Source organism: Rana temporaria, chromosome 4 (assembly GCF_905171775.1).
Source record: "Rana temporaria chromosome 4, aRanTem1.1, whole genome shotgun sequence".
Taxonomy (NCBI): domain Eukaryota; kingdom Metazoa; phylum Chordata; class Amphibia; order Anura; family Ranidae; genus Rana; species Rana temporaria.
The window spans coordinates 360,887,875-360,907,910 of NC_053492.1; the positions used below are offsets into that span (position 1 = coordinate 360,887,875).

A 20,036-nucleotide genomic window follows, 5' to 3' on the forward strand; every position below is an offset into this window, starting at 1 on the left:
AGACTGAGCAAATGTCTTTCCTGAAACCACGGTTTGCAGGAAAGACATTCACTCTATTCCCCCATCCACACAGACAGTGTTGGCAGGGGTATCCCTCCTAGGAAACCATTGTATCCTCCTGGCGGGGGAACCTATCCCGGCTGGGAGAACACTGTGATTATTGCTAGCAGCTATAATGACCACTGGAAATAATCGCATATAATATCCGGCAGGCTGTTTGTACCCAAGTTGATTGAGCAATCTGTGCTTTCTGCACTTTTGCTACTGCTAAAGCATTCCTCCATTGGTCTTAGGACCACTAGCCATCAAGGGGCAACTTTGAAATGAGAAAGCAAAGCCCCCACATAGAGCCACAGTGCAGAACAAGACATTGGGGAAGGTTTACTAAAACTGGAGCACTCAGAATCTGGTGCAACTGTGCATGGTATCCAATCAGTTTCTAACTTTAGCTTGTTCAATTAAAGGGGTTGTAAAGGTTTGTTTTTTTAATTTCTAAATAGGTTCCTTTAAGCTAGTGCATTGTTGGTTCACTTAAGCTGAGTTTTTAAGCCCTTTTTTTAGGGCTGAAGATAGCCCCCTCGGCTTATACGCAAGTCAGTGTACCTGTCGGTTCGCGGGTGTCCATTCTTCAAAAGTCGCGGCTTCCCCCTGGTCCGTGATAGGCGTTTGACACTGTGTTCTGCTACCGCCTATCACAGAGGTCCTCTCATCCTCGGACTTTCCCAGCAGACACTGTGTTCAGTGTTCCACCTATCATGGACGTCCTCTTGTCCGAGGATGAAAGAAGGTCTGTGATTGGCGGAACACTGAACACAGTGTCTGCTGGGAAACTGAGTCCAAGGATGCGAGGACCTACGTGATAGGCGGTAGCCGAACACAGTGTCAAACGCCTATCACGGACCAGGAGGAAGCCGCGACTTTTTAAAAATGGACACCCGCGAACCGACAGGTACACTGACTATCACGGAACGAATGGGACCAGGAGGAAGCCACGACAAATGGATGCCCACAGCCTGTCAAAAATACAGGTACAATGAGGCTGCAATGGGCACAGTGAGAATGGGCACAGTAAGGCTACAATGGGCACATAGAGAATAGGCACAGTGAGGCTGCAATGGGCACAGGGAGAATGGGCACAGTGAAGCTGCAAATGGGTATTGTTGACCCTCTTTTCCGCTTACAGTAGCTGCTGCATTATTACCCTAGGCTTATACTTGAGTCAATACATTTTCCCAGTTTTTTGTGGTAAAATTAGGGCCTCGGCTTATACTCGGGTCGGCTTATACTCGAGTATATACGGTAGTCTGTTTTCCTCTTCTTACGCCTTTTTCTTCTTTTTAGGTACCTCTTTATTGATCCCAAATTATCTCAAGGGAGGAAATACATGCTAATTACAAACCTATCACTTGATTCATGTTTAAGACTTCTCTTGTTTCCAAAGGACAAAATTGGGTCCAGTTAGAAACAGCTGAATTCAGTTACTCAGAATGTAGCTGATTCATTCAGCACTAATTGGTTAGCTAAATATATTACGGAGGAGACAAAGTAACAAATTTAGCAACAAATAGACAAAAGTATAAAGGTTTTTCCTGCTCGCCTGCAATCAGTGCTTTGTAACATTTAAATGATGGCGTAAGACATGAAGAACAACTGCCAAATTAAAACAACGTATGAGACACAGTGCAGAACACAGCATTAGGGATTGTTAAAGTAAAATGATTTCACTTAAAAAAAAAAGCGTCATAAAACCCACCAAAACAGCACATAAAACATAATAAATAACATAAACCTAGAAAATCTAGAATCTTGGATTCCACGAAATTTGTAAATACTTCAGTGTGATGAATATCTCTTGATGATAATGGCATGCCAATTCTACAGGCACTCATTAAATAGTTCATTATTTTTTAGCTTGAAAAAGTAATTGTGGTTGATTCAAAGCCATACCGACCCTTCATTGGTACAGTACTAATTTTCTTAATTATGTAGGGCTTATGAGACTTTATTTGAGGCCCCCAATATCATATCTAGCTGCCCACAACTGGCTTAGAGAACTGCATGTCTCAGTAAAAGTCATGTCTGCATGTCTCATTAAGTCATCTAAGAGCTGGATTCTTCTGGGCAGATGACCAAACTGATATCTGACTAGAAAAAGGTAAAGATAGAAAATCGTATGGAAATAGTGTGATATTTCCAGTTCAATTTTTTTTTTTTTTATGAAAAGGAGTAAGTGAAAAATATGTTAAAGATAGCTCGGAATTCAAGAGAAATGTTGTAGTCTAGTTTGCCCAGTGAAAATGATACATCACACTGAACCTCACTTAGAATTGAAGATTTAAGCTATTGGAGAATTACTTTTATACTTTACGGGTAAATCAGGTTTGATGCAATACCGGTTTACCACATAGTATATTTTTATTGTCACTCCCATTGATGGCTAAAAAAAAAATCATTGTTGGAAGTAATGTTTTTTGTAAATATATTCAGATTATTAAAATATTTCTATATTTCTATCAAATACAACTGTACCTACAGGTAATAAATGTGGTTTAACTAATTTAGTGCTAGCATAAAAATCCTATATTTTATTAAATTTTTTTTAGTAAATGGACAGTTAACTTATTGTGTGAATGATCAGAACAAGTAAGTGTTGTATGCTATAGATGAGTGAAAAGGTTAAGTGACACAGACAGAACATCTCTGACCACTTATTATTTACTATGATATTTCAACAAATATATACTTACTTTAAAGATTATTTAAAAATCAGTTTCTTTGTTAATTAATGGTAATCACAAAACCTCATGATTACTACAAGGTATAGCCCTGTTGTGATTTATTTGCCTATTTGCAGGTAATAGTGTCCATATATAAATGGGTCTTGTCTGTATTTTACTAATAAATGTTTTTATTCTGTATATGGGGTTAGAATGATTTTTGTTCCATTGTTGAAATTAAAAACATTCCCACCACTAAATATATAAAACTTTTTTTTTTTTCATTTGATTCACGTTTATATATAGATTCCATTTATATTTGTTCAAGGCAGTATCCATTTCTAAGAAACAAATATATTAACCCAGGATTATATTTCCCATCAACAAAATGATGTGCATTAGGCTCATATGTGTTTTTTTTCATTGCGAAGGAACACACTAGTTAGGTGGTAATTTCATCTACTAAGCTGTTCGCTGTCGGAGCTATCGGGGTAATGTGAAAGAATTGTAGAAATATGACAGAAAAAAGGAGAAGAGATGACCACTGACATAATATGAAAAGTAAAAAACTTTGCACCAATACAAATAGAATAAATACCGGTAACTATATAGCTGCTCACCAAATACAGTAGACAAGATATGTGACACTAAATTATATGTGCTAACAACACCATTTTGGACCATGTGTCATGGAATAAAGTGAAATGACAAATATTGAGAATAAAAGTATAAACAAAGTATCTTTTAAAAATCCATAAATCTTCAGTGAAAAAAACTTGATGAATCAAATCAAAAATGTGCCAAAAGTCCTTCACCACATGACAAGATATCCAAATCACACCCAATGTGCTCAAATGAAAAACCTGCTCACCAGATAACCAGGAACCAATAGCGTGATACTGATTTATAAAGAAAAATGTTAAAACATACAAATGCCTGCTTACATTGTTTAGTGCCTTGTCCCGGCACTAGGGATGTCTCGCACAAATGCTGATACTGGTACTGGCATACCGCTCAGCTCACGCTGTGAGATCGGTATGCGTTCCACTGCCACTGGGAGACAAATCGGATGTGACGTGATGTGACCGAAAAGCGCCTCGACGTACGTTTCGTATTACTACTTCATCAGGCAGCGTCTGTATGTTTTACATTTTTTTTTAAATAAAGCAGTATCAGCTATTGGTTCCCCTCTGGTCTTTCATCCCCTATGGGCAACCATGGTAGAGAGAATATTATAGTCCAGAAGTTTCCTCATTCATCCCCAGCCGATTTGCTCCTGGATTCTTCAATCTGAGCATTCCCAGACCTTCTTTTTAATTATCTGGTTATCTGTTGAACAGGTTTTTCATTTGAGCACATTGTCATGTGGTAAAGGACTTTTGGCACATTTTTGATTTGATTCATCAAGTTTTTTTCACTGAAGATTTATGAACTTTTAAAAGACACCTTGTTTATACTTTTATTCTCAATATTTGCCATGTCACATGGTCCAAAATTCAATTGTTAGCACCTATAATTTAGTGCCACATATCTAGCGCCCCCTACTATACCTTTCACACTGACATAATATGCAGTAAATGTGTTATTGATTTCGAGGATAAGAAAAAAATGTGTTAGCCCTAACAAAAATGTAGAAATTGTACAGATGCTTGGAAATAAGTGAGTATCTTTGGTAATTTAGGACTCAAGAATAAATGTATAAATAAGATGGAGCTGCTTTGTACAATACAAAGGATTTTCTTTCATATAGCTCTGCACCCAGTAAGGAGATATACGTTCCAGAATAAGCCAAGAGCCACTATTGATGAGTTATCCAAGTAGAGATAAAGTAGAGATAAAGGCACAACATTTTTTTCTCATTTTGCATAAAGTAAGGGAGGGTTATGACTCTGTCAGTGTTTTTGCCATCTGTGTCTCAGGGGGGGGGGGGGGGTTCAATCACTTCCAGTCCCATGGCCAAAACAAGAAGTGAAATCCCTCCAATGTGACAATATCTCTAGTTGTCATCCGGGTTACAAGCACCCGTGTCTCCATTGGAAAATTTCTCTTCTTTACCTACTCTGCTGGCAACCCAAATAGGACTTTGTTTTACTTTCACTCTTGGTGCTAATGGTAAAAAGGACTTATAGAGAGGATAAATCTAACTTATGGGGGGATGAAAAACAATAAAATGACAGGTGTTCTAATTGTTCTCCATTCTATCCAAAACATTAAAAAAGTTTTAACTTTAACTGCAAATACTTGTTAAACAGATCCCTAGGAGAAAGTACATTTCCTTTCCAGTAGGAATCAATTTGTCATAGACATATATCTAAAAAAAACTAATTTGTATTTTGCATAGTGTACACAATTATAATATAATTACTTTTTTTGGTTTTTAATAAATTTTTGCTTGCAGATATGGGGAAAAATCTGTTGACTATTATGTTTACAGTTATATGATGCTCCAAATTTCACAGGTTATGATTAAAATAAAGGAAGAGATACATTGAAAAGAGGCACACAAAGTTTGTAGAAAAAAATCTTTAATGGTAAGCACAGCTTATTCAGGTTCCCACAAATATGAAAATTCCCTTATTGCTTTACATTCTGCACTGTGTCTTATACGTATTCCTGATAACTTGTGTAGAACACAGGAGGCCGAGGATTAAAAAGTACTCAGAGGTGGAAAAACCAGTAGGAAAAAAAAAAGAGTAAGAATCTGCAAAGTGACAGTTGAAGGAGTCAGAAATGAAGTCATCAACCAAAAATCACCTGAAAAGCGGACTGAGCATCTGTTATTTTCTTCTGCAGAGAAGATCGGTCAAAATGGTGCATCGATTTGCTGATTGTCAGTGCTTTGTTTACAGCTTGGCCATTCTTCTCAATGATGACCAAGGCTTTTTTACAACTTTCTTGATATGTTATTAGCTCCTACAATATGAAAATAAAATACATATTCATGCTGTCATCCTGCAATGCTTTATGTAAACCTTCAATTAATACAACTATGCTAGAATTCTATTTTAGACAGTTATCATGAATGCTTTTATTTTAAAACTATCTCATAAGAACACTGTAGGGTTGCTAATTAAGGACACCCAGTACAAAAGTTCATGACATTCAGAGGTCCAATTGAAAATTGTATTGATTCAGAGAATCAGGTGAAGCTAATGTTTTAGGGGAAAAGCCTCCCCCTTCCTCAGGGATGGAGCCGTGGGTATGGTAGGGTGGTAAGACTTGTTGTGAGATGCAAATAAGGGACCTGTGATAGGACTTGACGTAGGCAGTCCATAGATTATGTGATTTTCTCTCCTGGGTGGGCTCGGGAGCTGTACTGGCCGGGAGAACATAATGATTATTCCTAGTGGGTAGAAATCCGACTTGCCAGTTGTATCCAATTTGATCTATGGATCGACTTGAGTACAATCAGCCTGCCCATAGTTGGGTCGAATCTCAGCTGGTCCCTGCTGAACTGGCTGAGATTAGAACCATCTATGGCCAGCTCTAAATAAACTGTCAAATGTGGTTATATTTTAAACTACCTGCATTGTTTTAAATCATAGGAATACTGGGGCTGCCAATCTTTTTCTAAAAATGTTAGTAGCCTGGTAGTTTCACTAATCTTCTTGAACTTAATATGTACTCGACCTGGTTTGGGTAAGACCATAAGAGAGACCAAGGTGCTTGTTTACAACAGTAAGCGTAAATCTCTGTCTGCTCTCTGCTATGCACACCTAGGCCCATCCTACTAAAAAATGTATAAAACAATCAATATGATCGTGTGTAGAGCCAGAGTTCTCTCTGCTTAAAACAGGAGAGAGAGTCCTGTGATTCGAGGAGAGACAGCCTAGTGACTTTACAATGAGCCAAAAAAGTCAAAAGGCTTTATAAATGTGCAGAGTGTGTTTTGTGCTTTCCTTTGTTTTACTAAAGGTATAAAATAAATTAATTTAGCAAAGTGAAATTTCATTAGGCAAACTGGGCAAAGTGAACATGTGCTTCCATTCAATACCCGTGTATACCCGTGTATAGTTATGTATAGTTAAAAAAGCTTGAATTTGTATTGCACATGATTGGATGATAGACATGGAGAATACGGCTAATACTAACTGTACTTAAAAATCCCCCAACCTACCTATCCTCTATACTCTGTATAAAAAGATCTATTTACTTACCTATTTTTAACCCAGCCCAGGACAATCACGTGATCCAGAATCTCTGGCGTCCCTGTGTCAGTAAGCAGCTGCTGCAGGAAAAAATGGAGAACACCGACAACAGCTGGGTTATGGGTGTCATCACTGGTCGGGGCATTCGCAAGCATTGTCAACTTAGTGCTCTCTAACACAGGGGAGCTGAATTTGCAGGATCACGTGACTGGACCAGAACAGACTGAAAAAAAGGATAAGTACACAGATCATTTTAATACAGGATATGTAGGATAGGCAGGAGAGACCCCCTCCCCACCCCCAAAGCATGTTGAGGCTTTTTAAAAAAAATGTTGGCATCTTTTTTTTCAACCAAAAAAATTGTTTTTATTCAGCTGTCAGCGGGGAAACCCATTAGCAGCTGATGACTCATCGATTCTTAAGGACGCCACGGGCAGCTTCCCGTCCCACTCCTTAACAACCAGCTTATACTGCACCCTGATTGGGCAAAGCTTTGCCCAATCAGGGCGCAAAATGCACTGTGCAGAGTGCAGTGCATTGAAGGGCGAACACCTGCCAAACACACCGCAAATTCGGGTGATGGACGAATGGGCCGAACAGCCAATGTTCGGCCTGAACTAATGTTCGGGCCGAACCGTTCCCCCAACACTAATCACAAATACTGTTAAATATTTACCAGCCCAGAACTGGTTGGACTATCTATGAACTGCAGACATATAGGGCCAGATTCACAGAAGAGATACGACGGCGTATCTCCTGATACGCCGTCGTATCTCTGAGAGTATCTATGCGGCTGATTCATAGAATCAGTTACGCATAGATAGCCCTAAGATCCGACAGGTGTAATTGACTTACACCGTCGGATCTTAGGATGCAATACTTCGGCCACCGCTGGGTGGAGTTTGCGTCGTTTTCCAGCGTTGGGTATGCAAATGAGCTTTTACGGCGATCCAAGAAAGTTTTTGGGGTTCGTTACGTCGTCGCTAGTCGTTTTTTCCCGTCGCAAAGTTAAGCCTGCTTTAACATGGCTTAACTTTAGACGAGCCATGTTAAAGTATGGCCGTCGTTCCCGGGTCGAAATTCAAGTTTTTCTTTTTTTTCGTAAGACGTCCGGGAATACGAAAGTACGTTACGCACGTCGCCGTTCAAAAAATGACGTCACTTCGCGCAAAGCACGGCGGGAATTTCAAAACGGAGCATGCGCTGTACGTCCGGCGCGGGAGCGCGCCTAATTTAAATGGTACACGCCCCATTTGAATTAGGCGGGCTTGCGCTAGACGCCTTTACGTTACACCGCCGTAAGTTTACACGCAAGTGCTTGGTGAATCAGGCACTTGCGCTGAAAACTTGCGGCGGTGTAACGTATAGACGATACGTTACGCCGCCGCACTTATATGTGAATCTGGCCCATAGAGCTTAAACTGGTGGAGCAAATTTTAGTGATGGTGATCTGACCACAGCAATATCATACATGATTGTTTGCTAGGAGTGACTGCCGCTTTATTATCATAGCTTTCTACTCTGGGTTAGTAAATAATTGATGTTAAAAAAAATAAAAAACCCTTACAGACATTGAGCCCTGGTTTACACTGATGCAATTTGGCATACGATTAGACATGTCATTTTGCATGCCAAATCAGCGGCAATTACTGCACTTACCCACACAAATGTGTATGAAATCGCCCCTGATGTTGGGACTGACATGCGGGAATGAAATCATGCAAATTCAGCTGAATTCGCACAATTTGATTCCCGCAGTCAGTATGAACCTAGGCTGATACATAGAATAAAAATATAAATGTATTTGATTTGTTTGCCACTGCACACAGAGAAGGCATAATGGATGCCTAGATACACAATTCTTTGGTCTCAGTTCACTAAGATAAATTAGATAAATTATATTATATCACTTACCATTTGTAATTTAAAGCATATCTACTGCCAAATATGGCTTTTTTTTTCAATTGAAAAAAAGAAAATAGCCTATGATGATGCAAACATTGTGCTTTTGTGAACTGACCTGATTGTTGCATTATATATTGTAGTATATAGCAGTAGAATATACTACCGTATGATACATACCCGCTGCTTCTGTTTAAGAACTGAGGTTGATTGTAACTCCATGTCTGACATTGAGATAATTCCAGTTAGTTTCTCGAGAGTCTCATAAAAAATGGTCATGTGATTCTCGAACTCTCCAAGTGGCATAAGGAGTTGTTGCGATTCATACAATAGTGGAGGATATCTCTCCCTTATCTGAGAACAATAATAAAAAAGAAACGTTATACTGTTCTTCATATGGAATAGTAAATGACTTGAAAACACCAAAACCAAGTTTTTTATGTTTTCAGCATTTCAAAATGGCTAATTTACAGCAGTTATATCTTTACAATGCCAAATTTCTAAAGTATGTGCCAATATTTAAGTCAAATTAAAAAAATACACTACAAGACAATCTTGTCAATAAAGTAAATGACATCCACAAGCCACAGAAAGAGATATGAGGACAAGTAAAAATTGCAAGCATTGAACTTAATTTTTTTTTTTTGCTCTTCGTAGTGTTGTATGTCACCGCGTTTTGTACGGAATTTGGTGTGACAGTGTGTATGCAAGACAGCTTCAACGGAATTCCGTCAGAAAAATCAGTTGGAGTTTATCCCGACGGAAATTCCGATGGTGTGTACAGGGCATTACACGGACACTTGTGACTAATACTCAGCTCTGCCAGCATGGAGCTTTGGAGTAAGAGATAGAAAGCAGCATTTGTAACTAAGAAAAAACATATTTTAAGGCATCTCCAAGTAAATATCAGTTGGAAATCATAGAATGTGGTGGTAAAGGACTGTATATGTATGCGTAGAATAATATGACTGTCAAATGAATTTACTCGATTTAGTTGGTCCTTGATTCTTGCTACAGCTGCCAACATCTCATTGGCTTCGGATGGTGGAGATTCCTTTGTAAGAAGCTGAGCCATCCTTGTCACTGATTTATACTGGGCTTCTATGATTGGCATTTTCTGTTTAATATCCTGTGATAAATAGAAAATAATTGCAAAATGGTTAGTTTTTTTTCTGGAAAATCTCAACTAAGCACATGACTAGAACTGACTGTCCTTTCCCAAATACATATGATACAAATAACACAAAAAATATCTAAAGCAACTGCTGTTATGTGAATTTATATCTATGTAGACATTGAAACTTCAGTCCCACTACATGCAGTTACGGTACTTCTTGCAGACATTGCAGATATGTGGCTAGGGCTTGTGTTTTTCAGAGAAGGAAGCACCATTTTGTGACCCCTTCCCCCATAAAACCCACCAAACCTTGGCCTAGCAAAGAAGAAAGCTGGCTTCACTTAAAAAAAAATTTAAACATTGACACTCTTTATCAATACCGACAGAAAGAACATAGGGCCAGATTCACAAAAGAGGTACAACAGCGTATCTCCTGATACGCCGTCGTATCTCTGAGATACGATTGTCGTATCTATGCGCCTGATTCATAGAATCAGTTACGCATAGATAGCCCTAAGATCCGACAGGTGTAACTGTGTTACACCGTCGGATCTTAGGCTGCAATTCTAGGCAGGCCGCTAGGTGGCAATCCCATTGCGGTCGGCGTAGAATATGCAAATGACTAGTTACGCCGATTCACGAACGTCCGCTTTGCCCGTCGATCTAAATTTACGTTGTTTCCGTAGAGATGCGTCGCGTAAAACTAAGCATGTCCTCTAGGTGGTGTAACCCATGTTAAGTCTGGCCGTCGTTCCCGCGTCGAAATTTTTAATTTCACGTCGTTTGCGTAAGTCGTCTGTGAATGGCGCTGGACGCCATTTACGTTAACGTCTAAACCAATGACGTCCTTGCAACGTCATTTAGCGCAATGCACGTCGGGTAATTTTACGGACGGAGCATGCGCAGTACGTTCGGCGCGGGAACGCGCCTAATTTAAATGGTGCCCGCCCCATTTGAATTAGGCGGGCTTGCACCAAGCGGATTTACGCTACGCTGTCGCAAGTTTACAGGTAAGTGCTTTGTGAATTAGGCACTTACACTGTAAACTTGCGGCGGTGTAACGTAAATGGGATACGTTACGCCGCGGCTAAGTTACGCGGAAATACGTGAATCTGGCCCATAGAGTCTACAACTAAGCCCAGGCCAGTGTGTGAAATGCATCAGTTGAGGAGGTCAGTGTTTGAATCTCTCAGACTGCACCTGGCTTCCATTTTTGGATTTTTGCAGTGTGTATGGGGCAGAGGTCGAGCCTCTGCTGGTGTTCTACAACTGGCCTTGTGGAAGAGTGACCCAAGTATAGTTTTGGGAACAGTGTATTTCAAGTTTGCCTTGTAATTGATAATTCTAGGGCTGGAACAAATATTGGGCTCTAAAAGCTAATTAGTGCTACCTGTTATCCTTTTTTTTCTTTCATCTACTGAAAAAAAAAAAAATCTGCATTTCAGGAAAAAAAGTTTTAAACAGGATCCTGGTGCATAAACAATTGGTGTTCAGAAGATCTTGGCCCAAGAGATGAGTATTTAAAGAAAGAATGAAATTTACCTTAGGCATGCCATACACAGTGCAAATTTCTTTCCATAGGTTGCAGGAAAAAATGTGCACGATTCCACCATCAACACAGGCAGTGCTGACAGGTGAATCAGCTATTTTCTTCTCCCAGTGGGGAGGGCAGGGGAAGCTCAACTACATTCAGCCTGCCCATTACTGTGTGTATGTGTACAAGTGTATGGCCCGCCTTAGTGAGAGTCAGGCCTCGTACACACGACCGAGTTTCTCGGCAAAAACCAGCAAGAAACTTGCTGGGATTTTTTTTTCTCGAGGAAACCGGTCGTGTGTACATTTTTCGACGAGGAAACTGTCGAGGATCCCGTCGAGCCAAAAAGAGAGCATGTCTTCTTTTTCCTCGACGGGAATGGAGAAACTTGCCTTGTCGAGTTCCACGACAGCCTAACAAGAAACTCGACGAGGAAAACGATGTGTTTCGCCCGTCGAGTTCCTCGGTCGTGTGTACGAGGCTTTAGATTTGTCAGGAAGGTAGGGCTTGTTTACAATTGCTTCAAAATGTGGCATTGGACATGCTTTTTTTAAACACTCTAAATGCCAATCAAAGCCCGTTTACTAAATAAAATGGTTAGCTTACAGTCCTGTCCACACATTGCGTTTGCTTTCCATTACTTGAAAAATGATACCCCATGTTGCTTTCATGGTACTTCAAAGCATCTTCAAAGCCTCCATAGAAGTCTTCAAAGCCTGCTTACAGCACCTCCAGCTTTTGAGAGGCTTTTATTCAGCTTTAGCTTCTCTTTGTTTTGGAGGTATTACAGGTAAAATATTAAACTACTTTAAACTAAAAACTGCCTGATAACTTCAAAAAGCATTTGATTACATTTTCAAGAAAAAAGATGGGTATACTGCTATATAAACATTCATTAACCCCCTCTCCTCCTTACAGAGCTAATTTTCACAGAGTTTAGATGATACACAGTGCAGTGGAAGCTCGGATTACAAGCATAATCCGTTCCAGGAGAATGCTTGTAATCCAAAGTGCTCGCAAATCAAAGCGAGTTTCCCCATTGAAGTGAATGGAAACGAAAATAATTTGTTCCGCATTGACTTCAATGGGATGCAATACCGCATGCAGCCAGAGGCGGGGGCGCCGGAGAGCCTCAGAAACGGGCGAAAAGGCCTGCGGACGCTTCGGCTGACCTCGGAAAACCTCGGAAAGACTTCCTACCCGATATTTGCCGAGGTCAGCCGCGCTGTCCTCGGGCCTTTGCGTTAATTTCCAAACAACGCAGATCGGCTGTGATTGGCAACGTTCAGCTCTGCTCGGCTCCGGCCCACCACCACCTCAGGCCAAAGGCATTACTGCACACTGCTTTGGCCTGAATCATGCACGTGTTGCGAGACAACACTCGCAAACCGAGTCACGATTTTTTAAAATACAGTGCTCGTATTGCGAAACGCTCGTTAACCGCGTTACTCGCAATCCGAGGTTCCACTGTACTACATTCACTACATCACAAAAAAAGGAAAGAAAAACAACATTTAAAGATAAAAAAAAAACATAACATGCCTCTAAATCTTGAACAAACATCTTGACATTTAGAAAGGACACTTCCAGCGGGATGGAAATTCTTTCATTGCCTCCTTCTGCAAATGCTGCCAGTGCTATCAAACCCTCTGCATATTCCTTCTTTGCCCGCTCAAAATCATCTTCTCTAGCATACTACAGAAATAGACAGCAAAGCATTCGATTATTTTTAAGAACACACAGGGCTATATACATTTTTTACAAAGATGCATACAATACAAATATGAAATGCACAAAAACAACATTATTTAACAATGTAGTGGAAACACCAGCTCTAACTAGCTACTTATTGCAGCCTAAAAAGTGCTAACTTCTAGTAAATATTCATTTGTGGTAAACCATTTAAAGCCAATGAGGTTCCACCCTGCACTCAGCTAAAACTGATTGCAAGAAAAACAAAAATTAAACCATGTTTACAAGTAGGACTTTGGTTAAAGTGTATATAAAGGCAAAACCAAAAAACTTTGGGGCAGATCCACAGAGATCTGCACCCGCGCAGCGTATCAGAGATACGCTACGCCGCCGTACCTTACCTGGCTTTAAATCGAATCCTTAAAGATTTTGCGCCATAAGTTACGGCGGCGTAGTCTATCTCTTGCGGCGGAATTCAAATCTGAGATTAGGGGGCGTGTTTCATTTAAATGAAGCGCGTCCCCGCGCCGAATGAACTGCGCATGCGCCGTCCTGAAATTTCCCGCCGTGCATTGCGCTAAATGACATCACTACGACGTAATTTTTTTTAACATAGACGTGAATTACGTCCATCCCGATTCACGGACGACTTACGCAAAAAAAAAATTCAAATTAAACACGGGAACGACGGCCATACTTAACATGGCAAATCTAACTATACGCTGCAAAACACCAGCTTTAACTATACGCTGGAAAAAGCCGACTAGAGACGACGTAAAAGAATGCGACGGCCGCGCGTACGTTCGTGGATCGTTGGAAATAGCTAATTTGCATACCCGACGCGGAAAACGACGCAAACTCCACCCAGCGGACGCCGAAGTATTGCATCTATGATCCGAAGGCGTACGAAGCTGTACGCCTGTCGGATCTAACCCAGATGCCGTCGTATCTTGGTTTGAGGATTCAAACTAAAGATACGACGCAGGTAATTTGAAAGTACGCCGGCGTACTCGCTCTGTGGATCTGCCCCATTATATATTGCAGCTTACTAGTCCGTGGTCTGGTGGCTGCATACATTTTGTTTTCTCAAGCTTCTTTTGCTTAATTTTCATTCCGTGATGTTGCAAAGAACACACATGTTCTGGATCTCGACGAGAAAAAAAGAGAACAAGTTCTCTTTTTTCACGTCGGGAGTCTCAATTTCCTCGTCGTGTTTCTCGTCGGGCTGGTTTACGACAAGAAACACGTTTGTGTGTATGCTTAGAATCCTGCGCATGTTCAGAATAAAGGGCCAGATCCACAAACGAGATACGACGGCGTATCTACTGATACGCCGTACGTATCTCTGTTTCTAACTATGCGACTGATTCATAGAATCAGTTACACATAGCTAGCCCTAAGATCCGACAGGTGTAATTGAATTACACTGTCAGATCTTAAGGATGCAATTCTAGGCCGGCCGCTAGGTGGCAAGGCCATTGCGGCCGGCATAGAATATGCAAATGAAGACTTATGGCGATCCCCAAACGTCCCGAACGGCCCGTCGATCTAAATCTACGTAGTTTCCGTCGGGTTACCCCGCGTAAAACTAGGGCTGAGCCCTAGTTCTCCTAAGCCATGTTAAGTATGGCCATCGTTCCCGCGTCGAAATTTAAACATCAACGTCATTTGCGTAAGACGTCCGTAAATGGCGCTGGACGCCATTTACGTTAACGTCTAAGCAAATGACGTCGGTGCGACGTCAGTTAGCGCAATGCACGTTGGGTAATTTACCCGACAGGGCATGCGCAGTACGTCCGGCGTGGGAGCGCGCCTAATTTAAATGGGACTCGCCCCATTCGATTGGGCCCGCCTTGCGCCGGACGGATTTAAGTTACACCACAGCAAATTTCCAGGTAAGTGCTTTGTGGATCGGGCACTAACTTGGAAAAATTGCGGCGGTGTAACTTAAATCGGGAAAGTTAAGTTGCGCCCGGTCTACGTGGATCTGGCCCACAGTATGAGACGGGAGCGCACCTTCGGTAAATGTAGCGTTCGTAATGAAGATAGCACATTCGTCACGCTGTAACAGACTGAAAAGCGCGAATCGTCTCTTACCAAACTTTTTCTTAACACGCAGTAACATGAGATTAGCAAAAGCAGCCCCAAGGGTTGTGCCAGTGGTATCAAACTTCCCCTTTATAGTGCCGTTGTATGTGTTGTACATCACCGCGTTTGAGAACGACGAGATTTTGTCTTGACAGTGTGTACGCAAAGAAAGCTTGACAAGATTCTCGACAAGCCTGACAAGGAATTTGGTCGTGTGTACGAGGCCTTAGACATCATTAGCAGTTTAATTAAAGTATTTATAACAGTATTCTGAAAACAACTATGTGTACTGCCTTAAGAACACCAATGTTACTTTTCAAACATTTCCAAATCTACTATGAATCTGAACGGTCAATAAAAAGGAAAAATGCCAATTGAACAATAAAGTAGAATTCTGGGATGTACCTCACTAACTTAAAAATGCCCCCCCTTCCTCCTAACACCTATGCTAACTAATCTGTGTATGTATACTTACCTATTTTCAGACTTCTCTGGTCAGGTCAAGTAATTCAACTCAGCCAGCATGTCAGCCAGTGGAGGCTGCAGGGAAGAGGAGGGTGTGCCAACAACCGATGGGCCATAGTAAGCCTATGGGTTACGTCACTGCTCCCAGGCATTGCCAACTGTTAAGCACTCTCTCCTCTCCCCTGCAGCTGGTGCTGGTTGACACAGGGCAATCACATTATCAGACCAGAGCACCTGAAAATGGTTAAATATACACAGGTTAGATCAGAATAGTTGTTAGGAGTGTGGAGGAGACATTTTGTAAGATTAGTTAGGTATATTCTGGAATATCCTGGAATTCTACTTTTAAGGGTCAAGCCACCCAAAAATCATATATTAGTTATTCTAACTTAAATTATCTTCTCATCCTCCTGGTAAAGTATTTACCAAAAAATTAAGTATTCGTTTTGGGTGAACTGACCCTTTAAGAAAATATATAGAATTCACTGATATCAACATACATGCTTAACTTCCATGAACAAGTCTCTCCAACGACCATTCAGCAATAGAAGTTGTTGCTTGATGTCTTTAGACACTGTGTCGTCAGAAGTTTCAATCAGGAAATTGCCAGAGTCGTTCATTGTTGTGTGCTGCTGGATCACGTGAGGCAAATGGCGAAAAAACTCCTAAAGCAGGGCAGAGAAATGAATGTGTTAAGGAGATTAAAAAATATGGTTTTAAATTAGGACATTTTTGAAACAAATGCAACTGGTAAGATTATGCAAACATGAGGGTGACAGTACAACATTATCATTCATCAGAGTCACACATTTTTTTTTGATATGGTGCCTAATGAACTACCAACATTAGAACCTGTTTGCTCATGCAACAATGATAATTTAACATATCCATATGGCCTGCAACAGATAAGCTCCAATAATATGACAATGCTAGCAAATCAAAGATTACTATATGAATACAGTCGTCATACTATTACATTGTCACTCTTTATTTTTCCAAAGCCCCACATCCGTAACTCCATATTCATGCCTGCGACATGATACCTGTCTATGACATCATCTTTCTACAGTCTTCTGTGAGTTGCTAATGCATTGTGTAACAATTGCTAACAACCTTCATGTTTATGAGAACTGATTATCACCATATTGTTAAAAACTTTTTATATGACCCATATATACTCTTCTAACCCCACTTGCTTTGACTGTATGGACCCGAGTGCTTTGGATATGTTTATGCTGTGTGTGTGTGTGCTGTTAATGCTGTAAAAGGAAGGAGAAATAAACACAAAAGATAGGAAGGATTAAAATCTGGTCGATGTGAGTGTGTAATAGAGGGAGTTCCACACTGGAAAAGAGAAAAGAGCAACATAGGGTACGTGAGCCAGGACGGTGCAATGTTGAGGGTGTGCAGGCACTGCTGATAGGAAATAGGATAGGTAAGTGAACACTGAAGAGGAAAACAGATAGGGGTATGGAGTATTCTCAATGATGGTGTAAATCTGAATAAGTGCAACAAGCTTCCAGTGCATCTATCATTTTAGATAAAACAGCATAATATATACTAATATACTCATACATTGTTTGGCTCTTATCCAACCCTTATCAAATCACAGTACTGTGCTAGTGTTCACACTTGACAGTTAAAATATGGTTTTAATGATTTCTAGATCAATGTTTTACAGTGAAATGCCTCTGCAGTAAAATCAACATTTCAGGAACAAGGAAAGCTGCCATTTAAATACTGTACAATCCTCAAGTGGAGTTGGGACTTCAGAAATCCAGATTCTGTCAATACTTTGGGGAATTTATGGATGCAATCAAGAACTTGATTTCATTGGAGGAATAAGGGCCTTATTCCTCCAATGAAGAGCTAAGCGAGATAGACCTTCTGTAATAGGAGGTCTAAGGAGCTGGTATGCAGCAAATTTATTAGTTGAGTTGTTTTCCTTTGGAACTCACACTTCACTTTGTAGATTAGCAGTGCACCGTGTAAATTGGTTTTTACATTACTTTCTGTTTGCAGTATCGCTGTTTCATTTATCTGTCACAATTTTTAGCGCAACTATGTTTTTCGATTAATGTTGTTAACAGACTGCATCATAAGCATCATATCTGTTACACAATTAGTGATACATTAGGTTTAGTTAAGTACATTGGCCAACCCGTACCTGGAATTTGAATTTGAAATCAGTGAAAAAGAGGTATGGGGCTGAATGATATTTACACTTCCCACTGCAAAATTGTTCTATTTTACTGGGCTTTTCATTGCTTGATATTTCAGTGTGGGGGTAGTACAATCTTTTAATAAAATTAAAGTACAATGGAAAACCTAACAGTTCTACAATTAACTCACTAGTTTCATTGTTGGTAAGTCTATGTTTCCATGGCAATAATACAAGTGAATGCAGTTAGGCTATCCAGAATGTTAGAGTCAACTAATATCCCTAAATAGATCCACAGAACATGATAAATATGTCCTGTGTGATACCACCATAGAACAAAGATTAACAGGTCAGTAACAGACTTAATCTAAAATAATTCCATTAAAATTTTTAGGATAGGACTACAGAACATGAAATAAAGGTGGTCCCAGTGCTCTCCTCAATGCTGCAACACACTCACCAGAGGTAATGGACCTGAAAACTCCACCCAGCGGGCACCGAAGTATTGCACCTACGATCCGAAGGCGTACGAAGCCGTACGCCTGTCGGATCGAACCCAGAAGCCGTCGTATCTTGGTTTGAGGATTCAAAATAAAGATACAACGTGGGAAATATGAAAGTACGCCGGCGTATCAGTAGATACGCCGGCGTACTTGCTCTGTGGATCTGCCCCTTTATACTTATTGAAGAAGTGCAGAGACTTTGCATATGCACTTTATTTTATTAGCACTTTATTTCTTGTGGACTTGTGCACAATAGTTATGGACACATTCATGTTATATACAGAACATTTATTTAAGTTTGAGACGTTGATCTATTGCACGTAGATTTGTTTCATTACTGCTTAGTATTCATATCAGGCATGAAATTCAGCAATCCATTTTAAAAGCACTACCTTATCTGATTTTCTTTATTTAGGAGTCTTTATTTAATATTAACACTGGTATAGGCAAGCGACTTACACCTAAGCGTGGATGTGTTTTCATTATAAAGTACATACAGTATCATAAAAGTTTATAATTTTCATGCATGTGAACAGTCATAGAATTGTGCACAGAATTGAGCCTGATACAACAAGACTCAGACATAATAAAACCTCATAAGAACTATACCACCATGCTCATAATCCCCACACTGTCTGTCTCTTGTTCTGAATAATATGAAAACCATCTTCTAAAAGAACATATATATATATATATATATATATATATATAGCATAATTACAACATTATTGGAGAAAGATGAGCAATCAGCTCTGTGTAACTCATTGAATATTTCCAGCTTCTCCAGGAGTTAATGGTGGGTAAACAATAGAACTAATAAAAATCATCCATATGCAATCATGTAGAAATTATTGTTTACAAGGCATGAAAAAGAGGAGGCATTGCCAGGGATCACACGAGAAAACAACCTCACAGATATATGTATAAAGAATGTGGAATCTACCCCATATGATATATGTATAAAGAATGTGTAATCTGCCCCATATAGTCCACTGGAAATAAACACCCAGCAGAACACTTCAAACAAAAGTCAGTATGTGGAAATTTGTATATTACTACCTTTTAGGGTCTTCCAGTAACTTTAAGCAAAGCTGCAGCCTCATTGTTATCCTGCAGGTGTTTGTGATCCCAAGCATGGCAATGCCATATGGATGTTTTTTTTTTTTTATCATATCAATTGTTTACCCACCATTAACTCCTAAAGAAGTTGGAAATATTCAGCAAAATGCATAAAGCCGATTACTCATCTATCTCCAATAATGCTGCAATTATGCTATGAATGTACTTAGAAAATGGTGCTATCATTATTCAGAATAATAGATAGAACACATAGGGAATATGAGCAGGGTGGTGTAGCTCTTAAGAGATTTTATTATGTCTGAGTCATAATAGGGTTAAAAAGGGTTAAATCATCTACAATTTTATGAATGTTCAAAAAAAATCAACTTTTATATTACCGATCTGGGTCTTGACTCCCTAGGCATCTGCTTGGTTGGGCCCACTTCCCACTCCCAAGGCAGCTGCTCCTTGGGCCGGCGCTGCTTAACCGGCCTTTCCGTGCTCGGCTCTGTAGTCATCTGGCCTCCTATTCAGTTCAGCGCCAGTCCGTCAAAGCCAGGGGGCAGGATATTAGGTGCCAGCTGACTGTGATGGGGGAGGATCTGGAGGAGACCTCTTCGGCCTTATGTCGGGAAAGGTGTCTCTGCAGC

General features: G+C 40.2%; 1 protein-coding gene across 1 annotated transcript in view; it reads right to left on the reverse strand.

Moving 5' to 3' along the window:
• SYNE1 (spectrin repeat containing nuclear envelope protein 1) overlaps nt 1-20,036 on the reverse strand; it is a 595,717-nt gene that overhangs the window by 455,369 nt on the left and 120,312 nt on the right. Inside the window, exons 16-20 of the mRNA XM_040350885.1 lie at nt 16,164-16,328; nt 12,961-13,113; nt 9,753-9,896; nt 8,948-9,121; nt 5,472-5,630 (exon numbers count right to left, since the gene is read on the reverse strand). Coding sequence (XP_040206819.1) covers nt 5,472-5,630; nt 8,948-9,121; nt 9,753-9,896; nt 12,961-13,113; nt 16,164-16,328 — 795 coding nt within the window. The remainder of the gene's footprint in view (nt 1-5,471; nt 5,631-8,947; nt 9,122-9,752; nt 9,897-12,960; nt 13,114-16,163; nt 16,329-20,036) is intronic.